At 41.2% G+C, this 15,973-nt stretch overlaps 1 protein-coding gene across 4 annotated transcripts in view; it reads right to left on the reverse strand.

Moving 5' to 3' along the window:
* Positions 1–8,648: 8,648 nt before the first annotated feature.
* Positions 8,649–15,973, reverse strand: part of NHSL2 (NHS like 2) — a 94,966-nt gene continuing 87,641 nt past the window's right edge. For all 4 annotated transcript variants that reach the window (XM_087941011.1, XM_026703174.2, XM_087941013.1 and 1 more), the window contains exon 8: positions 8,649–15,119. In XM_087941011.1, the coding sequence (XP_087797137.1) occupies positions 14,816–15,119 (304 nt within the window). In that variant the 3' untranslated portion in view covers positions 8,649–14,815. The remainder of the gene's footprint in view (positions 15,120–15,973) is intronic.

Genomic DNA, 15,973 nt, shown 5'->3' on the forward strand with positions numbered 1-15,973 from the left:
CAAGGACAACAGCAGGAATTATCCATCAAACTTGAACTGCTAAAAATGCTGCATAGATGTTACCTGGTTTGGGTAATGAAACATCTGCAAAGAAACAACCCATCTTAGAGAGCATCAAGGACCCCTGAAGGAGAATAGATTTACAGATTAACAGAGTTGGAAGGGACCTTGTAGGTAATCTAGTCCAACCCCCACCCCCACCCAAGCAGGAGACCTTACACCATTTCTGACAAATCGTAGCCCAATCTCTTCTTGAAACCTTCCAGCGCATTTAGCCTTCGTCAGTTCTGTGTCTTCCAGCATCCCTGACATTAAGACCATCAGACAATCCTTTTAAAAGAAATTAATCAATGAATGCAACTTTCCCCAACTGAATGGAACTTGTAGTCTAAGAATACAAAATATAGATGTTTGCAAGCAATTGCAGGAATGTGAATGAGCCCGAATCTCAAAATATTCCCTCCGCTTGAAAACCTCAACCATGTCTTCCTATTTATTCTTTTCCATGAAAACCATTGACGCTTGGGATGGATGGCTGCCAACTCTCTCTCCCACTTTATGTCCAGCTGGTTCCAGGAGATTTCATCACACTGAGACAACCTTTTAAGACATTTAGATCATGTATTTACCAAGCTTGCAAGGAGTAGAAAGTACAACATTCAGAAATATAAAAACTCTCTCTTAGGCATTTCTGGATACTGTACAAGGGCAAGAATTAGGATTCAAAAGTAGATGTATGGTCTGCCTTTCAGTTTCACATCACCACGCATCAAGGAATTTTTAAAAATGAAACAAAACAAAACTTTCTGTCTTGCAACTGGCTTATGGCAAGACCAACTAGTATAAAGACAGTGCTAGCTGGATTTTAATATAGGCAGATGACTTAGATTACCTTGGCTGTACACAAGTTTCTCAAAGAAAAGATGTTTAAATCCATCTAGGGGTACAAGGAACAAAAATGAATTTCTAAGATTTACCAGAGAGTGTAGTGAAATCTAACATACACAAAAAGTATTAAAGAAGCAAAGCACTGGTGTCCTGCAGCAAAATAAAATATTCTATTCCTTTACAGAGAGATTGTTCATCTCAATATTGTACCATCTAGGGCAGTGGCCAACTCACCGCAGCCAGCTCACTGCAGCACAAGAGTGATACTAATATCAAACAAATGATGAAATATAATCTTTAAAAGAAAGGATGCCAAAGGAGGGAGAGAATGAAATGTGAATGACAAAAATTAAAATATGTTTTTATTTACTTTAAATATTTAAATTGAATTGTTAAATTATTCCATGGCGAGTCAGCTGCGGTGAGTTGTCCCATTTTGACTTGAAGAGGTGTGGACTTCAACTCCAAGAATTCCCCTCCTGACGTTGAGGTCCACACACATTTTCAAGTTGCCAAAACTGAAAACACTAGTCAAGGACAGCCTTAATCACGTAGTTTTGCAAATCCAGGGGAGTTCTGTAGGATCAGATCTTTAATAAGCTTGGTTGGGATCAACAGTTTAAAAAATGACTTCTGTAGAAAAACCAAAAGATATTCTGAATTGGTTTTCTACATGGAAATTAATGTTCAAAACCACTTGCTAACATGACTTTGCCAATTGAAACACAACCATAATCCAAATTCAGGTTACACAACGACTATCTTCTAAATTTCATTCTTTTTTTTCCTGAGCAGTTCTATACAGTAATACACAAGGTTTAATGATGTTTAATCTTCTTGGCCACATGCTTATATGGTAGTTTGCCTCCGAAACAATTCTGAGATAAAGCCAGGAACGCGTTTCGATTCATCTTTGATCATTTGACACGAGGGAGATTATGTCTCCTTGTCATTCAGGGACATGTGAATGTGCCTGGCTAAATACATATTTGTAGGATTCATCATCCTTACGATCGGTTAAAGTGCTTCCTTAAAGTCTGGGGCAGGAAATCAAAATGGTTCGAGAACATTCCCTCCTTTCTTACAATAGTGGTGATATGTCTATGGAGATTTTTGGTCATCCAGGTCATGGTTGTCCCAAAGCTGCTTTTTCAAGAGGCAGTTGGACTTTGCTTTTCCTTAAAGACATTTCACTTCTCACCCAAGAAGCTTCTTCAGTTCTGTCTGAACTAAGAACCGAAAAAGCTTCTTGGATGAGAAGTGAAACACCTTCAAGGAAAAACAAAGTTGCCAGCTGCCTTTTGAAAAAGCACATTTGTGACAATAGTGGTGATTTAATTATATTTAAAAAAAGATTTCAAGATACTTTCATATAGCTACAAGCCTCTGGCTTTTTTTTGTTGTTGTTGTTTGCTAAACAAATGGAGGGAAAGAAAAGTAAGGGAGAGCATTTACTTGAGTCAGTTGTGAACTCTGATACATTCACACATTTGCAGCAATTATTCAAAATGTCAACTAGCTGTCCAGCTCATCATCTCTTTCCTCCACTCTCCCAATGTTTGTTATTATTAGTTATAACATCTTGGGCAAGATTTGGGCCAAGAAGCCATTTTTTTTAAAAAAAAAAAAGTCTAGTGGAAGAAGTGGAGGAAAAGCTAGGAAGGCTAACTAAAATTGGCTTTTGTCTGTGGGAACTTTGTTCCTTGTTTTCTAGCCAAAGAATTCATGAATAGCCAGCTCAGAAAGTAGTTCATCTTATCCGATTTTGATAGGTCACAGAGAGAATTCAGGCCTAGCTACCACCCAAGGACATTTTATCTGTCCTGAAGATGAAACTTCATCTAACATTTTGGAAGTCAAAAGGCAGTCTTGCTTGTCTACACACACACACACACACACACACACACAAAATGTTTCAAAGAAACAAAGAAAAGCGACAGGGACATCTTAGTAATACATTAAAAAAACGCAAATCCCATAGATCAGAAAAAGTCTCTCTGTGTTTAGTGAAGCTTCTTTGCAGGTAAACCTGTCCAGGATTATAGGTTTAACTCTTTAAATTCATCAGGAAGAACTCATGATATTAGGAATTGTGTCGCCAAGCTGAATATTTTTGAATTCCTTTCGGTCTAATGAGATCTACAATTAGAAATAGGAATTCACATTTTGCCACACAAATCTGAACCATCTTCCTATTTGTCTTCCTGCACCAAAATTCATTTAAATACCATTGTGTGACGGAATGTGTACTTGAAGAAGCAGTGAGGGAAGATTTCGAAATACAGAACTTTCCCAGAGAGGGATCCAAGACAAGAGACTGCTTACTATTGAACTGAAGGAGGGAGGAAGCAAGAGGTTCAGGGTAACTACATCCTAGAATCTCTCGGGATATCTCAAATAGGTTAGAAGGTTATACCTTTAGTCTGGCAAGATTCTGTCCACTGGGAGTCAGCAAATAAACTGGATTGAATTGGATTTCATTGTTTTCTTTGGGCTTCTACCTGACAATTGGGCTCACCCTAGAATCTTTCAGGATATGTCAAGTAGGTTAGTAGGTTACACCTTTAGTCTGGCAAGATCTGTCCATTGGGAGTCAGCAAATAAACTGGATTGAATTTCATTGTTGTCTTTGGGCTTCTACCTGACAATTGGGCTCACTCTAGAATTTCTCAGGATATGTCAAGTAGGTTAGTAGGTTATACCTTTAGTCTGGCAAGATTCTGTCCATTGGGAGTAAGCAAATAAACTGAATTGAATTGGATTTCATTGTGGTCGGCTTTTACCTGACAATTAGGCTTTCGGTATCTACCTAGAGCTACAAAATGGCAATGAGTTTGGCCACTGAAGTATGAGCATAGAAGTATTTACAATCTTCTACTATATATTTGCTCTGGAAAGAATTCAGGGGGTTTAGAATTGCAATCACTAGTCCATCAGCAAACTCCTGAATTTTCCTCAAAAAAATCACTCATCCTTCCTTCTACGTCATACCTTGCGGTTGGTTAGTTGTCCCTTCTGTCCCCTTATGAGAAAGGATAAAATTAATAATTTTAAGTGTAATTCTTCTTTCTGAAATATGCCATTTGGATCACAGGGATCCTGGCATATGATAATTAGGAGTCCCTCTCTTTCTCCAGCCCTTTCTCTCCAAAATTCACAATCCAAACATTTTGCCTTGGAAGGATCATAACTTGATAGAAAGAGGCTAAATACATGTAGATGTAACTGGAAAGTGTTGACCATCTGCATCCTGGCTCCTGTTTGTTCATTCCAAATTCTGTCTATGAGTAGGTGGGAATACAAAGCGACAAACAATAGCCAGAAAATTCTGAGTGGGATCGATGGAGCTGATTATGTAAATGTTTTTCTCCGCGTTACGCTTTTAACTTTTCCAGGAATCTGAGATTCTCCAAACTAAACAAGGGGCATGATCCACAAAGCAGTGAAATGAAGAAGTACAATGTCTTACATGTCTTTTATTAAAGAGAGGAACACATAAGAGTTCTTCTTATCTTCATAGCTCCATTGTTAATCTTCCTATCCCAAAGATCTCCAAACTTGGCAACTTTAAGACTTGTGAGCTTCAACTCCCAGAATTCCCCAGCCAAACATGCTGACTGGGAAATTCTGAGAGTTGAAATCCACAAAGTCTTGAAATTGCCAAATTTGGAGAGCCTTGCCCTATCCCAATCCCTTCCATCACTCCATCAGTTTTCTTCTGAAGATGACCATGTTGGAAAAGTAGCTTCATCTTGACTGGTGCTCTTCTACAGTTATGTTTGGACCAGAAACGTTTGATGGTGGAATTCTATCTTCACAACATCAATAAGGGCCTTTTGATATTCACCTAGTTGGAATATTGGCCAAGTTTGTTACCTATTCACCCAAATTCCGTACTGATGCTCAGTTGCTCTGCAGCAAAGAATGTAAAAAAAGCCAGCCATACTGATAGGATAAATGAAAATATGGGTCTCTTCCATCAGGACCATACTTTCCATCCTGAGTAGAACAGCAGCAAGAGGAGGAGAAAACACAGGAGAAGGGGGAGTGTTGGGAGACATTGTCACGATCACCAAAGCACAACATTTTTATGATATATATTTTTTCCCCTCAACTTCTGAGCCAGGGACGTTAATTACAACCCCGATTGTGCAAATCCATGGCAACGGATTGTGGAATGTGTAATTAAAGCCCAACAAGCAGGAAACTAAGTGCCTTTCTGAGCAAATGTGGCTTCATCTAAGCAGAAGGGATAGGTGATGATTCCGTCCTGTGTACAAAGGGGTATTAATAGAAAGGACGGTGGCTTTTCTGAAGGATGGTAACGGTGCAGAAGTATTCCACAGAAGAAGGCAAGGGGCTGTGCAGAAGAACCAGCATCTCTCTATCGGACTTGGCACTCACAAAGACATTTTTAGAACCATATTAAAAGAGAGTAGAAGGAGGAGGAAGTACCTCCCCAAAGCATGAAGAAAACTAAAAAAATAATCTTATACCATACTGTTGTTTGGCATTGAGAATAGATTCATTTCATTAAAACGTAGCACAAGAAACTTTCACCCTGGAGCGTGATACTCAGAGGTGGTATTCAGCAGGTTCTGACCAGTTCTGGAAAACCGATAGCGGAAATTTGGAGTAGTTTGGAGAGCCGCCAAATTACCACCTCTGACTGGAGATTTTACAGTATTCTTCCCCAGCCACACCCACCAAGTCACACCCACAGAACCAGCAGTAAAAATTGAATCCCACCACTGGCGATACTCCATGACTTCTAATGCCAAACTGAGTCTGACATGAACCCTCAGTGCTATCTTCACTATCCAGGTTATTTCTTAGAGATATGGATTTCTCATCTCCAAAACTATCTAGAAAGCACGATCTCTATTCAGAACGGAGCAAAACTGGTGCCTTCAGATCGGTTGAGCAGATCAGCTCAATGCCTTGAAGCAAATGTTAAAACTTGGTTGGGAAAGAGGGTTCATGCAGGTCTATCATCTGGATTAGGGGTCCCCAAACTTGGTAACTTTAAGACTCGTGGACTTCAACTCCCAGAATTCCCCCAGCCAAGCATTCGGAGAGTTGAAGTCCACAAGTCTTAAAGTTGTCAAGTTTGGAGATCTCTGATCTGGGTGATCCACAAGAGACTGAGTGAACAACTGCTCCTAACCAGGATGTCACACAGAAGAGTGACCATATGGCATGGGTGCCGAACAGGGGATATGTACTTGCAATTACTCACAACTTGCTAGATCTGAGAAACAAACTGCAGGATAGAACTCTGAATTAATCAAGAATGGAAAGTTCCTTTGTGTTCCTTCTTTCCTGGATGAAAACAGTTGATCCAATCCAATCTTCTTGCAATGTATTACTACATCAATTCATTCACACACTATAAGGGAGAAGTTATATAGAAGAAGAAATAGACTAAGAAGACCAAAAAGGAATTACAATTCTTTTTAGCAGGAAGGACAAATGAAAGACCATCCAAGATCATATGTAGATCATTTGATGCAATTCCCATAGTATCTAGAAAAGAGGTGTGTGGTTTTAATTGAGGTGGCCCAGCAAAATGAACAACTTATTGGCATCACAAGGCTGAAACAACCGAATGCTCTCTTTGATAAAATACTCTGCTTGACCTACAAAGAGACAGAAGAGCTAATTGTGATGTACTCCCTGTGCCTTTTCACAGAAAAAAAAAATGCAACAATTCTTAACAAGAAAGAAAGTTTGTTGAGGATGGTTTGGGTACAGAAGGAACAACCACAATATAAGATAAGCAGCTTGCTGAAGAACTTGTAATCTGTGCTGGCCAATGAAGACAACTTGTACTGAAGGGAGCGCTTAACACATGTGCTTAACACATGTTGTTTTCAGCAACTGATCTGCCACAAAAACCCAAAATGGACCTTGTGAAAACAACACTTCTCTTGTTTGTTATCAATATTGGATGAGCGCTCCAATTTCTGTTCTGCGCTGATGTTCAAAGCCTACTCAAGTGTATGGAAGGCATTCCTGAGACACCTTGCTTGTTAAATCCCTTAGCCATCACTTTCTTTTCACAGCTCTTTGCCCCAATTTGCTTCTTCCTAACAGTACATTTCAAACCAGGTGCAGTCAAACTGAGTGCAAAAAAGGTTTTATTTACTGATGAGAACTTCAGAGCAAAAGGAGCTGCTATTTCTTTTCTCTCATACAGCTGGTCAAACATAAGCATTCAGCCTTCGTTCTTTTGTTCCTTTTCTTGTCCTTCCTTCCTTCATCCTCCCTTTTCCTTCCTTCCTTTCCTTGATTATCTATCTATCTATCTATCTATCTATCTATCTATCTATCTATCTATCTATCTATCTATCTATCCCTCCCTTCCTCTATCATCTACCTACCTACCCATCCATCCATCCATCCATCCACACACATACTCCATTACCTCATCCTACTTTTTATTAACAAAATAACACCAGACTGAAGAAGGGTTGTGAAATACTCAACCTCTTGAACAAATTGAGCCTCCTTTGAATGGCCCTGATAAAGGGATCACCCAGCCATTAGTGAGGGAACCAAATGAAAGAATAATGGAGTAGCAGGGTTAGTTGGCTACACCAGGTCAGGGTGTTCTCCCATCGGTCTCTAATTTGAGACCACGTGTGTGCTGTTAATCTGAACCCAATTTCTCTCTGCTTGATGATTTGGGGCTCCCTGTGGCTACAGTAGCTCCGGAAGGTGCTCTTCCTTCTAGCCCTCAACACATTCTCCCACCGCAGGGCAGCCCAAGGAAAGACTTCAACAAAAACATCCCAAATCAGCAGCTCAGATATTCCCAATCCAAAATGGGAACCCTCTCTACCGCTCCCAGATTTCCAACCCGTACAATGAATCAAACATTATGGATGTAAATTAATCCAATAAAAGGAAAAGAGAAAAAAATCTCTGCACACACTCAAGCTGGTAGACTTGAGTGTTATTTTCCCTGCTCAAATTATTCCTAAATCCGGCTTTCTGACCAGTTTAGCCCAAGAGAAAAATGTCGAGTCCCAATCTTTTCCTTGATAAAATTAAATTTTCTTTGATTTAGATCAACAGCCCCACCTTTGCAGTCACCAGTAGACTGAACTTGTGTTTGACATGTGGGTATATGTTACATACTGTACTTTGTTCTCAATGTGGATTACTGCTTAAACCCAATTATGATTTTTCCATTATTGAGTTATAGCATTTGAGGATATTCCTGAGTTTTTTTATATGGGTATGCCGGTGTGGGTATCTGTGCGTAGATATATAGAATACATTCTTTTCTTAATTCAACAGAAAAATTCAACGTTTCTCAGTCTTATGATCCCATTTTCTAATGCATGTCTCGGAAAACCTGCAGCAACACACCTCCACCCCAATTCTTCAAGATGAGAGGTCTTTGTTCAATGTCAGGCATCATCTTCTCAAAAATAATAATCATAATCACAATATATATATTCCATCTCTTTCTCTCCATCCCTTAATAGCAGAGCCTGGGGCAGTTCTGTAGGGACAGCAAGTCTATTGAGGCATAGCAGATAGATAGAGATTAACAGAGTTGGAAGGGACCTTGTAGGTCATCTAGTCCAACCCCCTGCCCAAGCAGGAGACCCTGTACCATTTCTGACAGATGCTTGGAGGTTTATTCCATTGGGGAAGAATTTAAACCTTGGCTTGTTTTTTATGCAGATAACTGCTTCTTCTCCCCACCCACCCACCCCAAAAAGAAAAAAAAAACACACCACAATCCAGACAGAGAAAATTAAATCCTGATACAATCCAGCAATAAATTGAATATGCTCAGGCAGGATATGTTGAATTTCATACAGGCAGGTAAGATACAGCAAGATTCATAGAAAACTAAGCTTTGAATACATATATTTCTATATACATTTATATTAAACATCTTTAAGTCACCCTGTTTCACTCTGCATATGTGACATTGCTGTTGGCTCCTGGTAGCAAGTCGCTAAGGGTCCTACCCTGTATTCTTTAGGGGCACTTTTTGGTAACAAGGAAGTCAGAGGCTGCATCCACACAACCATGCTTAACTGAGTTAGGGGAAACAACCCATTCTTTGGGTTTGCACAAATACACTGCATCGTTAACTAAACGAGGTTTGCACCACACCAAGCCACATCAACCTCCCCCCACACACACACTTAATCGAGGTTAACACAAACCAAGCTCAGCACGTTAGGTGAATGCAAGCAACTCGGCCTTTCTTTGACATGCTTCAGCGGGATAAAGCTCAGGTAATCCTCAACTTACCACAGTTCGCTTATAGTGACCGTTTGAAGTTACGGATGGCACTGAAAAAAAGCAAGTTACGACCACGTTCCACCCTTATGACCGTTGCAGCATGTGATCAAAATTTAGAAACTTGGTGTTAAGGTATTGGGATTTAAGAGCTGACCAGCTGTAAAGCTGATGCAATGTAAGGCTGATGCAACGAAGATGAATCAGCATTGGTATTGCCGTTTTTAGACGGAGAAGGGGTCCACAGAAGTTTTACCCCTTTAAGAGGTGTCTATATAAAGGCAGCCATTAGAGGGTGTGTTTTTCTCTCCTTGTGTCCTGTATCCATTGCAGAGTTTTTTGTGCAGAGTTAAGAAGATTGATTGCTTGTCTGGTATTTGCCTACCACATGTATGTCTTGTAAATGTCTAAGTCTCTGTGTGCTGTGTTTTGCTCCTGGTTTGTCTCACAGTAGTAGTAATGCTGCAAATGCTCTGACACTTGGCAACTGGCTCATGTTTGTGACGGTTGCAGCAACGGGGGGGGGATGTCACGTGATCCGCTTTTGCGACCTTCTGACAAAAAAACCAATGGGGAAGCCAGATTCACTAGCAACTGTATTACTACCTTAACTGCAGTAATTCACTTAATGACTTTGGCAAGGAAGGTCATAAAATGAGACAAACTTCACTTCACAACTGTCTGGCTTAGCAATGGAAATTAGGGGCTTGACTGTGGTCGTAAGTCGAGGATAACCTTGTAACGCAATGCAATTCTAAACCTGTTAAGATTAAAACCTCAGAAGCTCCAGAAAGTAGGAAAAGTCAGCTGGAGTTTTGGGAATAAAATGAGCGGAGGATCTCAGCAAGCAACCCCTCAAGTTCTTGAGGAAAGCTATGATAAAAGCATTAATAAAAATTAATGTTTGCCATGGGGACAGTGTTAGGTACCAGCTGTTGTCTAACTCTACACCCGCAATTGTAGAACAACTCTTATAAAGAGCAACACATTTAGAAAGATTATTTTTAGGTGAATGAATGCTAAAGCCTGCAAGCTATACATCGACGTTATCTCTAACTAAAATGAATGTCATGTCCATTTCACTGTCATGGCTCCAAACCAAAGAACTTGGGAAGTGACATTTTTGTAAACAAAATTCAGGATTGAGGGAGGAGTGATGGTGCGTTTTGTTGTGGGAGGCAGTCCTGGACTTTCAACCATGGGAAAAAAAGTTGATTTATGATAGCTTTTCTCGCTTATGACCAAATGCAGCATCCTTTTACTCACGGGATCAAAATTTGGGCACTTGGCAACTGGCATGTACTTATGACAGTTGCCCAAGAGTTGGTCATGTGATCACTTCCCAACCAGCAAAGTCCATGGGGGAAGCGCGGTTCGCTTAAGGACCACACTTAGCAACGGCAGTGATTGACTTAACGGCTAGGACAAAAAGGCAATACAGTTGGGCGTGGCTCATTTTACAGCTGCATGAAAAAGTCCCGCACGCTTTACAGTTTACGACATTTTTTGGGATAGGCCATTGATTTTATGATATTTTATGATAACTGCTATGCAAATATTGTTATATTTAAATTAAATACTGGTGGTTTTTGAGTGAAAAGCATAAGCTTTTCGCAATTTGATGCTGTTTGGATGGGGATTGGGAATTTTCTTGCATGATTATTTCATGATTATTTTCTTGCATGATTATTTTCTTGCATGAATGCTTACAATGACTATGAAAACAGATTAATTGATGCATACCCAGTGGCATACGTGTTGCAGTTACTAAGGCCAATGCTAGTGTTTTGTTAACATTTTTATTATTTGTGGCCCTGAAATGGACCGTTAAGGTAACCAAACATGATTACTAATATGAAATTGGCCAGCCCTTATTGTTATCACCAGGAGGCATTGCTTCAGCAGACTGTATAAGCCTTTGCACGTGATCTTTGGTGACAATATGGTGCCTTAAAAAGACTTTGGTTATATTAATAAAAAGTATGCATCTCAATGCAGCTATAGAAGTTTTCATCAAAGTACTAATTTAGCATGGTTTCTATGAGTGAAAAGTTGATTAAACATATGTAAATACAGCTTAAAACTGAACGCGTGCAGGACTTTTCCACACAGCTGGACAACTGTCTTGCTTAGCATCGGAAATATTGCGGTTGTGAATCAAGGGATACCTGCAGTCTCCCGCATGTACAGTTTCTAGGGTTGTATCAGGACTTAAAACATTCATTTCAAGTTGTCTCAAATTTGCCACTCAATATCTACCCTTTTTAAACTTCCCACTCCCCCCAGAATAAAATAAAATAAAATCTTTTGGCAAATCATTTTTGTCCAGTATAACCATGCAAAATTCAAGAGTCCTGAATTTTGTTCTAATTTTTGTTTTTTTTCTGCTGGGGGCGAATGGGACTATGGTTCCTTCAACTGTGGAAGAGTCATCTTGGGTTAAAATGACAAAGATGGAACAGTTGGAGTCTCTGACAATTGCCATGTCTCCACCATTGATTTTCAATTTCTTCTAGAGTCATTCAGTCATTGTTGTGCTAAAATAGCAGTTAATTAGGAGGTTTTATATCACTCAACAATCTTTGTGTGATACTACGAAACCCCTTTGCATTTAACTATTGGGGAAATGACCAAAACAATATCCTTCCATTCAGTTGTTAAGCTATTGTTTTTAAATTCTGCTGTAATTAGACCACTCAACCTGTTTTGGTATTTGTTACACACACACAAAAAAGGCATCCTGGAGAAATAACTTGGCATTAGTAACTAGGTGTCATTTTTCCAGGTGCTGGTTGGAATTTTGATTCATTCCAGAATAAACTGACAAGATTTCTTTTTTAAAAAAAAAATATTATTCTGCCAATTTGTTCAAAAGACACATTGGAAATATTGTATGTTTTGCCCTAACCCTCCGGGTTATGCTACACTCACAGAAGCTATGAAGAATCGGTACCCAGGAACATAGAAAGGCATTAATGCCTGAATTGGTGTGTGTGTGTGTGTGTGTGTGTGTATGTATAGCATTGTTCTTCAACCTTGGGCTCTTGAAGATGTGTGGACTTCAACTCCCAGAATTCCCCAGCCAACCCTGATGGAATTCTGAGGGTTCGAAGTCCAATATATTTTCCAGCAGCCATAGTTGAGAAACACTGGTAGATGCTATTCACTGAACGGCAGCCCAGAAAAGCAGGAAAGGCTATGTCATTTAATAGTAAGCATGCAAGGTAACTCTAATGATTGTCTTTGCATCTAAACCTATCACCTTCAGCTTGGATTTCTGTTGCCTTTGTCTAACACATTCGCCAAGGGAGTAGAAAATAAGGCCATAAGCAAAAAAAAAATAAGCCATGCAAGTCACAGCACAGCAGAGATCATAGCTGAACAGGTTGGCTGTAGGGCATAAATCTCCAAACTTGGCAACTTTAAGACTTGTGGACTTCAACTCCTTGTGGAAGTTGAAATCCACAAGTCTTAAAGTTGCCATGTTTGGGGACCCCTGCTGTAGGGTTTGGTCTAACCTACTGGTTTTTCTATGCACCAGATTCAATGGACCAGTTAAGGGGAGCTGATGCTTAATTCACCTCGTTATTTCCAAGGAGCCATGGGAAACTGGCTACAATTCCAATTTGGCTGGGGCAAAAACAGACCCACTGAAAACAAGGGGACAAGTTGGCCCTACAATGAATGCTCAACAAACCTTCTTCGCCCAACTGTGTTGGAGGCCACTACTAATAGCCTGAGAGCTATTTGTTGGGAGTTGTGGAGGTTTCACTGGAGGTTTTCAAAAAGACTCCGACAACCGTTATACCAGGCCCCTTCCTTGACACTAGAAGAACTCTGGGGCCCTTTCCAGTCCTTTGATTCTAGGTTCCAGGTTGCACAGCCCAGCTAAGTCAGGAGGTAGGCTAACCTTATGGGGGGTAGCAAAGTGGTTTTTAAACACAGCTGGCCATTTTTTTTTAAAGCAGAGTTTTATGCCTCCAAACAGAGACATTCATTCTGTATTTCAATATTTTGCATTTGCAACAAATGAATCTTGAAAATAGAGCAGGTCCCTTTTTGATAAATCACATCTTGATATATGCGAAGTGCAGCGATCTTTTGGTAGGGAGTATTTGTTTAAGACCGTTGGGGAGGGGGACGAAGGAACAAATTCTTTGCTAGTATTGATCTATGCAGTTTCCAAAAAATGCAAGGTGTTTCTCATGAACTAAGACAAGAGTATGGAAAATGCAGGACCTCTGCATGACCAAAAATACAGGAATTCCACTAACTCACTTAAAAAAGATCTGGAAATTCTTCCAACATTGCTTTGCCAAAAGGGGGAAAGAACCTTATCAATATTTACCTCTATCTTCCCCCACCCCTTCTTCTCTTCAAATTAGATTTATCTCACTAGGGATATCCTGTTAAGCAGTTTTCATCCTCTGTGTGGGGCCATTTTTGTTGTGGTGTGCCAAAAGCGCTTGTGTGCCAGCACCCACAATGCAATGCACACCCGCTGTGCACATGCAAGCAACACCCCCCTTACCTGCACTGAGCATGCATCTGCCTCCCAGTTGATTTTCGGCCCGTTTGAGGCTTTTTTTGCCCTCTGCAGAAGCCTCTGCAGTCTCGGGAGGCTGAAAAACAGGCCCGTTTTGGTACTTCTGGTATTTCCGGAAGGCCTGTTTTTCGGCCTACTGAGGCTGCAGAGGCTTCCCTAGAGCCTCTGGGAGGGCAAAAAACAGCCTCAAATGGGCCAAAAATCAGCTGGGAGGTGCGCATATGCACAGCGCAGATAAGTTGAGCTGGGGCTTGTATGCCATAGGTTTGCCATCATGGCTCTACCCCATTTGTACCTGTGTTGGACAGCATTTCATCAACTGGTCAAAAGCACTGTACCCAAAAGACAACTCCGTTTTCAGCCTCATCTCTCTAAAGTGACTCGTTTGGTCAAAACCCCTAACCAGTTTTGCAATCCAAAGTTTAAAAAATAAAAAGAATAAAAGATCAGATTGTGTGTGTGTGTGTGTGTGTATGTGTGTGTTTAAAAAGAAGAAGAAAAGCCACAACAGCTGCATATTATATCCTACAAGCACTTAGAAAGTACCACATGCCAAAGAAACTGGACAAGTTCCAAGTTAGCTTTGTTGCGGAGAAGAAATCAAAATGAGGAGCTCCCAATTTGTACACCTGGAAAAGAAAAAAGAAAGAGAGAAAAAGGGAAAGAGGGGAAGAGAGGAGGAGAGAGAGAGAGAGAGAGAAGGAGAGATTTTGTTCCTCATGCAATCAGGGAGGCAAGTGTTAAGTCCAACTCTGACACCCACCTGTGATAGCCCTTACTAGGAACATCCATTGTGCAAGACTCTTTTGTCTAACCCAGGAAAGAAAAGAACATGCCTGTCTTTTAAGAGGGGCAAATGCCACAAGGGAGGATGGGCGTGCTCTTCATTTAAGACACTTTTCTTGAATCTACAGAGTCATCTCCTCATCCTCTTCCTCACTCACTCACTCACCCAACCCCGCCTCCCTCCCTCCCAGTAAAAACCCAGAAAAAGTTTTGGCGGCAGGGAACAGATCAACCCAGATGCTGAAGCTTCAAGAGGGAGCCTCGGGCTCACCCCTCAGGTCAACTTGGAAGAGGATCAGAAGGACAGGAGAGTCCTCATAAAGAAACTCAGGGCTGGATTTTGGAGCCCGGGATGGCCCCGTCCACAGCAAACTCAGTCATGACTCTCCGAGCCAAGGGATTGGTGGTCTTGAGAAGTTCGGCTGCAGAGGTTCGGATGCCTGAGGCCCCTTTCCCTCCTTTCTTCTGAAGGAGAGCCTTGAAGTCCTCGTTTTTGCTGGAGGCTCTGCTTGTGCTGGAAGGACATTCGTTGATCGTAAACCCTGTGGTGTTCTTGGTGGGCATCTGGGAATTCGGTCGGTTGGCAAAGGAGTCGCTGGGCTCCTTCCAACCCAGTAACTTCCGCTTGGATCTGCGAACAAAGGGATGATGAGAAGAGCTTGACGGAAGAAATAGAGAGATGACCACTGTCACAACCAACACTTGATGGCCTGAGAGCCAGCTAGAAGCTAGGGAAATATTTCTAATGGTACAGAAGCTACAAGTCATCCACCCACCCACCCACCCACGAATTGTATCTAGTTCTTTTTCTCACTCAAAGCAGATGGTGTCATGTCCTTGTTGGAGTCTGATTCTGAGGGGGAGGCTGAGCAGCTGACAAGGAGTGTGGCTCCGGTGGCTGTGGAAGACATGGGGGAAGGGCACAGTCTGGCTGGGCATTCAGAGGAAGACCCAGGGCCACCCCCTTTTCATCCTAAGGCACGCAGGGCAGAACGGAGAAGGGAGCAACATGGCTTACGGGAGAGAAAAGGGCCCTGATTCCCTTCATTAGTTGTAGCCTGGAGAACAGGATATAAGAAGGGCGTTTGCACACAGCACCTTGCTGGAAGCAAAGTGTGGATTCTTTTTGTCGAGGCTTATCTGGGTTTTGGCACCCTCCCAACTGTGTGTGGTCATTATTGTTTGAAAGTCTGCAATTTATTATCCTGGCCTATCGTGTTAATTACTTTAGCATGGTTTGTGTTGGTGTTTTTTTTTAATTTCTAAGTTATCTGTACTTTGGGTTCGGACTGCATTTCTTCCCTTTGTAGACTGTTTTTGGAAGAGTTTGACTCCAGCCGAGGATAATTGGACATTGCGGGCCAAGTTGGAGTTATTAAAGGGAATTTATCTATTTTTGTGACTTTGTTGTTTTTGTGCCATGCCTCGGGTCATCACAGATGGGCTGGTGGGAGGGGAGGCAGCCCATGAGTTGTCTCCTGGATA

Source organism: Pseudonaja textilis, chromosome 12 (genome assembly GCF_049901715.1).
Source record: "Pseudonaja textilis isolate UNSWEBS1 chromosome 12, rPseTex1.2, whole genome shotgun sequence".
In the NCBI taxonomy this organism is placed as follows: Eukaryota; Metazoa; Chordata; class Lepidosauria; order Squamata; family Elapidae; genus Pseudonaja; species Pseudonaja textilis.